The following is an 11386-nucleotide window of genomic DNA, read 5'->3' as shown; positions in this document are numbered from 1 at the left end:
GAGATTACTGCAAGAAGGTCTGTCTTTTTGTATGCTGTCTGAAGCAGGGAAATACCCTGAAACTCTGGAGAGAGAACAGCTTGATTTAAGGTCTGTTTTGCAAAGTACATGTTTTATGGACTGTTGTGTTTACCATGCTGAAGAGAAGCTATTTTGTTTGCCATGCTGAAGACAAGGAATTTTGTTTTGTCTGCTGAAGAAAAGCTAATTTTGTTTTGTGTGTTGTATAATTTAAGGCTAAATAAATAAGCCTTATCAAGAAAACCCCGCGTGTGTAGTTGCATGTACTCTGCAACATATGGTGTCAGAAGTGATGGGATTTTGAAAGGCCCCTGCAGTTAAAGGGCCAACACACACACTCAAGAATGAGAAAAATGGAAGATTTTTTTAAAGAGTTTCTGTGCGAGCAGACCAGACAGCAGGGACAGTTAATGTAGGAGCAGACCAAACAGCAGTGACTGTTAATGCAGGAGCGGATTGCCAAGCTGCTGACCCAATTCCAGGGGTCTGCCAGACCAGAACTTGCAAACAAACCCCCGATACTCCTGAGGAAAATGGCTCCGAACGAGGATCCAGAGGCTTTTTACTGACATTTGAAAGGGTTGCCGAAGCTCAGGGCTGGGCTGCAGATCGCTGGGCAACTGCTTTGGCCCCGCTCCTCATAGGAGAAGCCCAGGCCTCATATCAGGGCCTCCCTGCAGATCAGGCAATGGACTACCGACAAGTGAAAGCCGCCATACTGGATCGCTTAGGTCTAACCCCAGAGACCTACCGGCAGCAGTTCCGTAACATGAAGTACACCGCTAAGATGAGCCCCGGGTCCTCGCTCAGCGGTTATTGGACTTGTGTACGCGCTGGATACAACCCGAGGAGTGCACTAAGGAGGCAATTCTTGAGCAGGTGGTTTTGGAACAATTCCTACAAATAATACCCCCTTCCGCGTGCTCGTGGGTAAAACGTCACGCAGCTGAAACCCTAACCTTGGCAGTCCGTCTCGTGGAGAACTTCCTTGGGGCTGAGGTACAGGCGAGTGTCCAGGACCCGACGGATCCGACTCCACCGGCACCAGCGGACGCCCAAAGAGGGAGGTCGGATCAACGGGAACCTACGGCCGTCCACGAGCAACCACCAAGTCCAGCGGAAGGAGCAGTCGTTCCAGCAAGGGCGGAGTCCAAATGCTGGTCCCCGCCGAGACCCTCATCTCCTTCCTGATGTCGGCTCGTCGCAAAATGAGAGGAACTTCCAAGGACGTAGCCCACAAGACCCACCAGATGCCTGGTCCGGTCCAGCGGAGCGCTATCCACGGCCCCTCCTGCGAAGGAACCCTCTCCATGTTTCGCCTACGGAGAACAAGGCCACCGGCATGTGAACTGTCCACAGATGGACTGTTCCTTCAGCAGGACCGTTGCCTCAGCCTTCACTGGAGAAAATTACAAGCCCTGGCTACTTCCAGCCCAGTTTGGAGGAAAAAAACATCCAGGCCCTTGTAGATTCGGGCTCAGGGAAAACTTTGGTCTTACAGGAACTGTTACCGCCTAACGTGTGTTCTTTTTGACTCCCCATGGAGTATAGAATGTATACACGGCGATGTAAAACGGTATCCGACAGCCAAAATCCGGCTACATGTAAAAGGTCAGGAGGCCTACCTCGAAGTAGGAGTCGCTCCTTGGCTCCCTGCCCCCGTTGTGCTCGGTCGGGACTGGCCTTTCTTTTCGGACCTAATGGCTCCAGTCTCTCACGAGGAGCCTCATTCTATGGCTCAGGAGAACCCCTGCAAACTGTTCCCCTTCTCGGCAGACCTTTTTCCCAGTAGACACCGGGTTCAAAAGACTCAGAAGCAAAGACGCTCTAACAAACAGGACTGGTTGCAGAAATCTGGGTCTCAAGGTGACCATTCTAGTAGTCACAAGTGATGGCTGGGGATGGCCAGAGGGAGGCGGATATGGGCCCTGGAGATTTACCAGACCTGTACCTCCCTGACTTTCGCCAGAAGCAAAGGGAAGACCCAGTCCTTGCTAGACAGTATGACAAGGTGGTGAAAATTGATGAGCAGAATTTAAATGCACAGGGGGTGATAGTATTTCCCCATTTTCAATTATCAAATGATATCCTGTATAGGGTGAATAGGCAGACACAAACAGGTGATGTCACCAGACAGATATTGATTCCCAAGGCGTTTGTTAAATCTGTGTTCACTCTAGCCCATACTGTCCCTTGGGGTGGTCACCTGGGCAGGGATAAAACGTTGGACCGTATTTCGTCCCGATTCTATTGGCCAGGGATGCATAGTGATATTGCTAAGTTATGTGCGGCATGTCCGGAGTGCCAGCTAACTAGTCCGAAGGGACAAAAACCATCCCCTTTGGTTCCTCTACCCTTGGTGTCAGTTCCCTTTGAGAGTATTGGGGTAGACTTGGTACCTCTAGAACCTTCTGCGAAAGGACACAGGTTTATTCTTGTAATAGTTGATTATGCAACAAGATATCCTGAGGCATTCCCCCTGAGAACAGCAACAGCGAAGCAAGTAGCCAACAAGTTGTTGGAGCTGTTCTCACGGGATTTGACTTTCCCAGGTTATGTTGACAGACCAAGGTACAAATTTTATGGCTAAACTGATGCAGGATGTCTTAAAATTACTAGAGGTCAAGTCTGTCCGGACATCGGTCTACCATCCACAGACTGACGGATTGGTGGAAAGATTTAACCGAACTCTAAAAGGGATGCTGAGGAAATTTGTAGATTCAGAGAACAGAGCCTGGGATGAACTTCTCACTTTTCTGCTGTTTGCAGTGCGGGAAGTTCCCCAGGCCTCCACGGGATTCTCTCCATTTGAACTTCTGTATCCTAGACCTCCTAAAGGAGTCCTGGGAGGAACAGCGGTCCCCTTCTAAGAATTCCCTGCAATATGTACTAGACCTTAGGAAGCGCCTAGATGTGGTCGGCCATTTTGCTAGGGAGAATCTTAGATCAGCCCAGGACAGTCAGGAGAGACATTACAATCAGAATGCTCGCATGAGAGTGTTTCACCCGGGAGACCAGGTGATGTTTTTATTACCCAGTTGCGAGAGTAAACTTCTGGCCAATGGCAGGGCCCATTCGAAGTACTCCGCCGCACGGGTGATGTGGATTACGAGATCGCTCAACCAGGGTCCAGGAAGGGTAAACAAATTTACCATGTGAACTTGCTGAAACCCTGGAAGATGCAGCGGTCTCTATTCATCCACCCGGTGAAGGAGGAAACGGACTTGGGTCCTCAGCCTCCACGGGAGAACATCGTGAGTGACGATAAAATCACAATGGGTAAACAGTTGTCCTCTGAACAAAAAGGGGACTTGTTAGCAATAATTACACAGTTCCATGATGTTTTTTCTGATTTACCAGGACAAACTAACTTAATTTCACATGCGATCGAGACAGCACCTGGGGTAAAAGTTCGTTCCCGTCCTCATAGGTTGCCTGAAAGTCGTAGGGCCCTGGTAGAGAAGGAGGTACAAGAAATGTTACACTTAGGAGTGATTGAGGAATCATGCAGTGAGTGGTGTAGTCCACTAGTTATGGTCCCTAAACCCGATGGGAAGGTAAGGTTTTGTGTGGACCTCCGAAAGGTCAATGCGGTATCCAAGTTTGATGCATATCCGATGCCAAGGGTGGATGAGTTAATTGACGCCCCAGCCCCAACCACATTTCAGAGACTCATGGATAAGGTGCTGAGACCCCATAGGAATTATGCCGCAGCCTACCTAGATGACATTGTCATTTATAGTAAACACTGGCGGGCCCATCTAAATAGGCTGAAAGCGGTCCTCAAATCTCTAGGAGAGGCAGGGCTCACAGCCAACCCTAAGAAATGTGCCTTGGGTAAGGCGGAAACCAAATACTTAGGGTATGCAGTGGGAGGTGGAAAAGTAAGGCCACTAGCCGACAAGGTAGTTGCCCTGAAAGAAGTTCCGACCCCCCAAACAAAAACGCAGGTACGCTCTCTGCTGGGTTTAGCAGGATACTACCGGCGGTTCATCCCCAACTACTCGGAAGTGGCAGCCCCTTTAACGGACCTCACAAAAAAGTGTGCCCCTACACAAGTGGTATGGTCAAGGGGGTGTCAGAGAGCCTTTGAGGACATAAAAAGGTGTCTATCAGAGTGTCCCATCCTTAGAAACCCAGACTTCAACAGGCCTTTTGTAGTGCAAACAGATGCTTCAGAGATAGGGCTAGGGGCAGTGTTGTCACAACAGTTTGAAGGAGTTGAACACCCTATCCTTTTCCTGAGTAGGAAATTGTTCCAGAGGGAAAAAAATTACTCAGTGATTGAGAAGGAGTGCCTCGCAGTAAAGTGGGCAATCGAGGCTTTAAGGCATTACCTGGCAGGAGTCCATTTTACTCTGGTGACGGACCATGCTCCACTGAAGTGGTTAAATAGTATGAAAGATTCCAATGCTAGGTTAACTAGGTGGTTTATGGCCCTTCAACCCTTCTCATTTGAGATTCAGCACAGGCCGGGAAAAGAGAACGCAAATGCTGATTTATTTTCTAGAGAAGGGGTGGATGGTTGGGCTTCAGCCGTGCATAGCCCCAGCCACACACTAACAGGGGAGGAATTTGACAGGGGAAATAAAAGCCACCAGCTATATGCCTGGCAGACATATGTTTAGTCTGCAGTGCAGCAGTGATGAGGTTAGCTTCAGCTGGGAAGCTCATGGCAATTAGTTGAATCCCAGCTGCCTAATCAAGGTGTGTTAAAACCCCAGGATGTGCACACATACCTAGCTGGTTTTGAGACAGGAGTGAGTTACTGAAGAGATTACTGCTAGAAGGTCTGTCTTTTTGTATGCTGTCTGAAGCAGCGAAATACCCTGAAACTCTGGAGAGAGAACAGCTTGATTTAAGGTCTGTTTTGCAAAGTACATGTTTTATGGACTGTTGTGTTTACCATGCTGAAGAGAAGCTATTTTGTTTGCCATGCTGAAGACAAGGAATTTTGTTTTGTCTGCTGAAGAAAAGCTATTTTTGTTTTGTGTGCTGTATAATTTAAGGCTAAATAAATAAGCCTTATCAAGAAAACCCTGCGTGTGTAGTTACATGTACCCTGCAACAGTGGGTAAAAAAATGACAAAAACCCTCCACATTTGCATGTCATTTCCCAGAATCCCTTGCTGCAGTGGAAGTGCTGGGTGCTGGGTGATAATGGTGAAAGACAGGGTTGCAGACCTGTCTAAGACATGTAAATGAACATACAGGAATATTTACAGTTGCTATATGCTTTACTGTTGAGGGTTTTTGTCACTTTTTTTACCCACCATAACCTTAATAAGTGTGGTGGGTATATATATATATATATATATATATAGCCCTCTTTCCTGCTGCTCTAGAGCGACTACTAGTGCTGTATGCACCTGCTGGCTCAGCGAGATCTGGGCCTCCGCTAACTGGGAGCCTGGGGTAATATTTCTGTCTTGGCAGCACCTCCCCTTACCCAGGATCCCCAAAAAGTGAGATTCCCCTAAGCAAGAATAATGATAACACACTTCAACCTTTGACTCGTTTACTATTATGTGATAGCAGAACCTTATCTGATATACATAACATATAGCACACATAGAACTCAGCATCCACTGATATATATATATAGGCTCAGTCCTTTGGTCACTCAACCCAGTGTCCCCAAAGAGTCCTCCCCCAAGGCGGGATCAGCGCCTGTTGGTACCGGTGTTGGTGCACTTATTAAATACCTTCCGGCTACTCCTGCAACCGGCAACTGACTTCACAAAGGATCCGCCGATCCAGCGTAGTCTCTCATTTGAGTTGATGATGTCCAGCAGCTCGAACCCAAACCACTGTCACCACGCAGCTCCGCGACACTGTGTCCCTATCTGTTGCTTCAGTATTGGGATGGTTGTCTCTCTATATAGGGCGTCCCTGTAGCACCACAAGCTTATGGTGACTCAGGGTATACACTGGGGCCTGAGGGGAAATCTGGCCTACGCCGGTGGGTCACTGACCCCCTGCACGCACACTACCTCTCCCCTTGGTCCTCTGGTGCCCTCCTCAAGCGTGGTCTCTCCCCCACGCTTCCCTTTCCTGCCTGTCAGGAATCCCTGCAATCCTATTCATTCCCTGAGCCTCCTGGTGATTGGTCAGCCGTTCGCACGCTTTTCACTGTGCATGCGCGACTTCCTCAGGGCCTCCCGTCGCGCATTGGTACTGCACATGCGCGACACACAACACGGCGGCTCCCTGTACTATCGGGCCGCCGCGGAACGCTGCTTTCTCAGCCCCCACCTTCCAAATGTGCCGCAGATCTACCGTGCGACCCGGACAGCGCCCGTGATCACCCCCTACAGCGGAGGTACAGAGGGAGAGCCAGGGAACACCACTACATATATATATATATATATATACAGGCATATCCCAGTTTAAGGACACTCACTTTAAGTACACTCGCGAGTAAGGACATATCGCCCAATAAACAAACAGCACCTTGCGCATGCGCCTGTCAGCACGTCTTGAACCAGCTCCTATACCAATACCAATACCAATACCAGCTCCCTATCTGTACTGAAGCTGTGCGCAACCGGGGTGACTGTAGAGCCGTTTACAAATGCGTTATTTACATCAGATATGCACGTATATGACGATTGCAGTACTGTACAGTACATGCATCGATAAGTGGGAAAAGGGTAGTGCTTCACTTTAAGTACATTTTCGCTTTACATACATGCTCCGGTCCCATTGCGTATGTTAATGTGGGGTATGCCTGTATAAGTTATTTTGGTGTAGTATAGGACAGTTAAGATATATAGGGTAAATAAGATATCCAGATACAGAGAGGAGAGAGAGAGGGGAGAGAGGGGAGAGAGAGGGAGAGAGAGAGAGAGAGAGAGAGGGTGAGACGGGGGAGACCAGACGGAGAGGGGAGATGGGGGAGACCAGAGAGAGGGGAGACGGGGGGAGACCAGAGAGAGGGGAGACCAGAGAGAGGGGAGACGGGGAGACCAGAGAGAGGGGAGACGGTGTGACTGACTGACCGGGGCAGGGGTGACTGACTGACCGGGGCAGGGGTGACTGACCGGGGTAGGGGTGACTGACTGACCGGGGCAGGGGTGGGTGACTGACCGGGGCAGGGGTGGGTGACTGGGGCAGGGGGGGTGACTGATTGGGGGGGGTACCTCTGGTGTCACACACATACTCCCATACACACATACACATTCTCCCATATATATACACACAACCATACACACATATATATATATATATATACACACACACACACACTCATATATATACACACACACACACATACACACACACCCATATATACACACACACACACCCATATATACACACACACCCATATATACACACACACCCATATACACACACACCCATATATACACACACACATACACACATTCTTCCATGCACACACACACTCACTCTCTCTCTACACACCTTTTGGAAAGGCCGCGACCAGCACCACCACGCTCCCCCCCGCCCCCCACCCGCCCATCTCCTGCTCCGCGGGGACCTGAGGGGGCATCCCCGCTCCCATCACCCGCCTCACTCTCTGACGTGAGACCGGGGGGAAGCGGGGGGGGAGGGAGGAAGCAGGGACATGAGGAGGCATCCCCGCTCCCATCACCCGCCGCGCTCTCTGACGCGGGACCGTGGGGAAGCGGGGGGGGTGGGAAAGCAGGGACATGAGGGAGCATCCCCGCTCCCTTCACCCGCCGCGCTCTCTGACGCGGGACCGGGGGGAAGCGGGGGGGGGAAGCAGGGACATGAGGGGGCATCCCCGCTCCCATCACCCACCGCGCTTTCTGACGTGGGACCGGGGGGAAAGCAGGGAAAGCAGGGACATGAGGGGGCATCCCCGCTACCATCTCCATAACTGCGGGCAGCAGGAGCGCCGGGGAGGGGAGGGAGGTGGGGGAAGGCACAGATGATACTTACTGTGTCCTCCATGGGAACACGTGTGCTGCTTGGGCCAATATTTACTCGCCCGGGGGTTAAATCCTCTCGCTCGGGAGTGTAAATGTATAGGATTGTCGAACACTGTATATATATATATATATATCCTGATTTCTTGGCAGGGTGCTTACACAAGTGCAATGTTCTTGTTTTGTTAGAATCCTGGCTATGCTGGACGTCAGGAGCTACCGGAGAACTTGAAAATTCAGTTTAGAACTGTTTCCATGATGGTGCCAGATAGACAGGTAATGTGCAAATATATATGTGCCTGGCGTGAAATTGTAATGCCTGTTAAAGATCATAGAAATTAAGGATAAAGGAATTTAGAGACATCACGCATTATTAGTGTTTACTCACATGTGACAAAGTGCAATCCTCTCCACTTTGGCAAAAGCCTTATTTTGGGGTCTTAATCGTTGTAAAAAGACTACAATAACTTGACGTTAGGCATTTGCAAATGAGATGTAGTTTGAAGGTTTGCATATAATTAGCTTTGCAAATACCATATTATTTCAGGCAACACAATTTCCTGTTTTAGGTAATGTCACGTTATGAGCCCTAATTTAACAGAGCTTTATGAATCTGGGCCTTAGTGTTTGTATGCATGCACCTGTGAATCTGTGGGACCTGTTCAATAAACTCCAACAAAGAATTTGGGCTGATTTTTTTTAACTTTGCTATGAAAAACCCTTTATGGGAAAAGCTGCAGTGATAATATGCACAAATATAAATCTTTTTTCAGAAATGCATAATTTTCTAAGAATTACTTATTCACAAGCTATACAATCGATTGTGAAAGTCTGTGATAGGATTGCAATCTACATTTTCACTCAATTGGGGCTGGCAAAATAAACAGTTTCACTGTCTCTTACAGCCACTATAACGATAACCAGATTGCTTATAAAACCTGTTTCATAGAAATGGTATCTGACCGGCACAATCTAAACTTTAAATCTACTGTATTTGTTGTGATTGTAATGCTGAAGATTGACAAGCACATTTTTATAAACATCTTCCACAGATCATGGGTTCAGTTACTTATTGGTAAAAGTCATCCTCTTCCTAAATTTTATTTTTGATGTCTGAAGCACATGTTCTGTTATTTGTATTATTTATTATTTAAAGGATTGTCACATTTATTACTACTGTGAAGCGCTATGTACATTAATGGCGCTATATAAATAAAGACATACATACATACATACATACATACTGTAAATGGGACATTGCATGGCAGCTTCTTTTGGTAAAGAAAAAATAGAAATTATTTTAACTCTGTTACAGAGGAAATAGGAGGATGCAAAGTAATATGTCTGGGACAGTGTGCAAATGGCTGAGGCATGAATTTAAACTTGTGTTTTCAACCTATCATTCACCACTTCTGATTAATTGGCAATAACAAACAATACATGCTTGAGTTTAACTGGTTGGTTACAATGATATAATTTGAACAAAATTGGATTTCATGTTAAATATGTTACTTCTGTAAAAATGAATATAAAAAAAATCAAAATATCTTTTTTCCTTTCATATAGTCAAATGTTTGTTGCTTAGTTATGTAGCCAAAAGCAATTAGTTCTGGACTTTTTTTAATCAAAAATAGAATTCACATTGTCTTTTAAACCATATTTTCATGCAGTATGTGCATTATTTTCTTCAGATCATTATGAGAGTGAAGCTGGCAAGTTGTGGATTTCAGGACAATGTTGCCTTAGCTCAAAAATTTTATGTCCTTTATAAACTTTGCGAGGAACAGCTTACTAAACAGGTATTTATACCATTGTTATTTTCATTCTTTTGTGCCTGCAAAGAAAAAATAGAATATGAGGAGTATTATTTAGATGCTGCCTAGTATTTTAATTACAAGCAAAAATATATGCTCAATGTATTGTTCTTGTTAACTCTTACAGCAACAACATAAAAACAAACAGTAAAGTTATCAAAAGAATCATTTCTTCACATTTCTTCTACTCATTGGAAGTTGATAAAATACCATGTTTTCAATTTCTTGGAGCCGTACCAGGGTAGTGGTGGACAGATTGTGTGTCCCATTCATCATATCTCACATTTTGTATTCTGACTTTTGATGCTACCGTATTTGATTTGTGTAGATGTTACTATTCGATGTATGCTTTAAAGTTTATTTAGTATCTAAATATATAATTGTAGCATTACACTCTGGTAACTGGATTTAATTATACCATAACCCTCTTATTAAAATACTTTGCTTTCTGAGCACTAAACTACTGCTATAGCCCCAACCACTAAAAAAAGATAAATGATTCTCCTCAAACAGGTACTGGACACAGAGCTGGTCCAACCACTATAATCCTTTAGTTACTTAGTGACTGAACAAGAGGGTTTGTAAATCAAAGTAAATTTTCTTAAATGAAGAAACCGTGTTCTAATGTTGATGATTGACAAAGAACATTTTGCTGACAGTGAGAAAAACAGGTGATTGCTAAGTTAAGGATGTGTATAAAAGATTGTATTTGGATATATAGAATTCAGAATCATTTAACATCACCAGCTACAGCTGAATCATTTAACCACCAAGCTAAGGATTCTTCGCCCTATAACCAAATTCTATATGCCTGAAAACCTGATGTAACGGACTTAAATTATGCTGTAAAAGGTGTGTTTTATTTACTGTATCTCTGAATAAATTGAGAAAATAACCGGACCGTGAACTATCTATATATATAAAATTGAAAGTGTTGTTTGTGTGTCCCTGTAGACAATTTGATTAGTCCGTGGTCCGCCCGCCCTCCCACGGCTCTCATTGGCCGGTGTGTCTCGCCCCCCGTGTGTCCCGCCCCCCTCCCACGGCTCTCATCAACCTCCTCACACCGCGTGAGAACCACAGCGTCCTGACCTGCCTCAGCCAAAGCCGCCTCACCTACACCCGCCACCCCCTCACCCAAACTACCCCCGGCGCGCCTCAGCCAAACCCGGCGCTTCTCTCCTCTCTGCAACCTCCCCAGCCGCCCCATCAGCACAATTACCCCCCCCCCCCTAGTCTCATCCAAACCCGGCCGCTACGCAACCTCCCCAGCCGCCGCTTCAGCAAAACTACCCACCCCCCGCCTCACCCAAACCCCGCCGCTTCCCAACCTCCCCAGCCGCTCCAACAGCACAACTACCCCCCCCCCCCGCCTCACCCAAACCCGGCCGCTCCGCAACCTCCCCAGCCGCTGCATCAGCAAAACTACCCCCCCGCCTCACCCAAACCACCCACCAAGTCAGTTACCCACCCAGTCAGTTACCCACCCAGTCAGTTACCCTAGTCAGCCAGTTACCCAACCCAGACAGTTAAGTGTCAGTTACCCACCCACCCAATCCAACCAGCCATCCATCCATCCACCCACCCATACACCCAGTCAGTAACCCACCCACTCAGTCAATAAAGTCAGTAACCCAC

At 47.1% G+C, this 11386-nt stretch overlaps 1 protein-coding gene across 4 annotated transcripts in view; it reads left to right on the top strand.

Annotated features, from left to right (window-relative positions):
- The window catches only part of DNAH8 (dynein axonemal heavy chain 8), a 1091167-nt gene that overhangs the window by 577495 nt on the left and 502286 nt on the right, over window positions 1–11386 (top strand). For all 4 annotated transcript variants that reach the window (XM_075598772.1, XM_075598771.1, XM_075598773.1 and 1 more), the window contains 2 exons: window positions 8124–8210; window positions 9626–9733. In XM_075598772.1, the coding sequence (XP_075454887.1) occupies window positions 8124–8210; window positions 9626–9733 (195 nt within the window). The remainder of the gene's footprint in view (window positions 1–8123; window positions 8211–9625; window positions 9734–11386) is intronic.

The sequence above is a fragment of the Ascaphus truei genome, chromosome 4, assembly GCF_040206685.1.
Source record: "Ascaphus truei isolate aAscTru1 chromosome 4, aAscTru1.hap1, whole genome shotgun sequence".
NCBI lineage: Eukaryota > Metazoa > Chordata > Amphibia > Anura > Ascaphidae > Ascaphus > Ascaphus truei.
The sequence above is the reverse complement of the archived record's forward strand: the minus strand, read 5'-3'. Positions and strand labels throughout refer to the sequence as shown.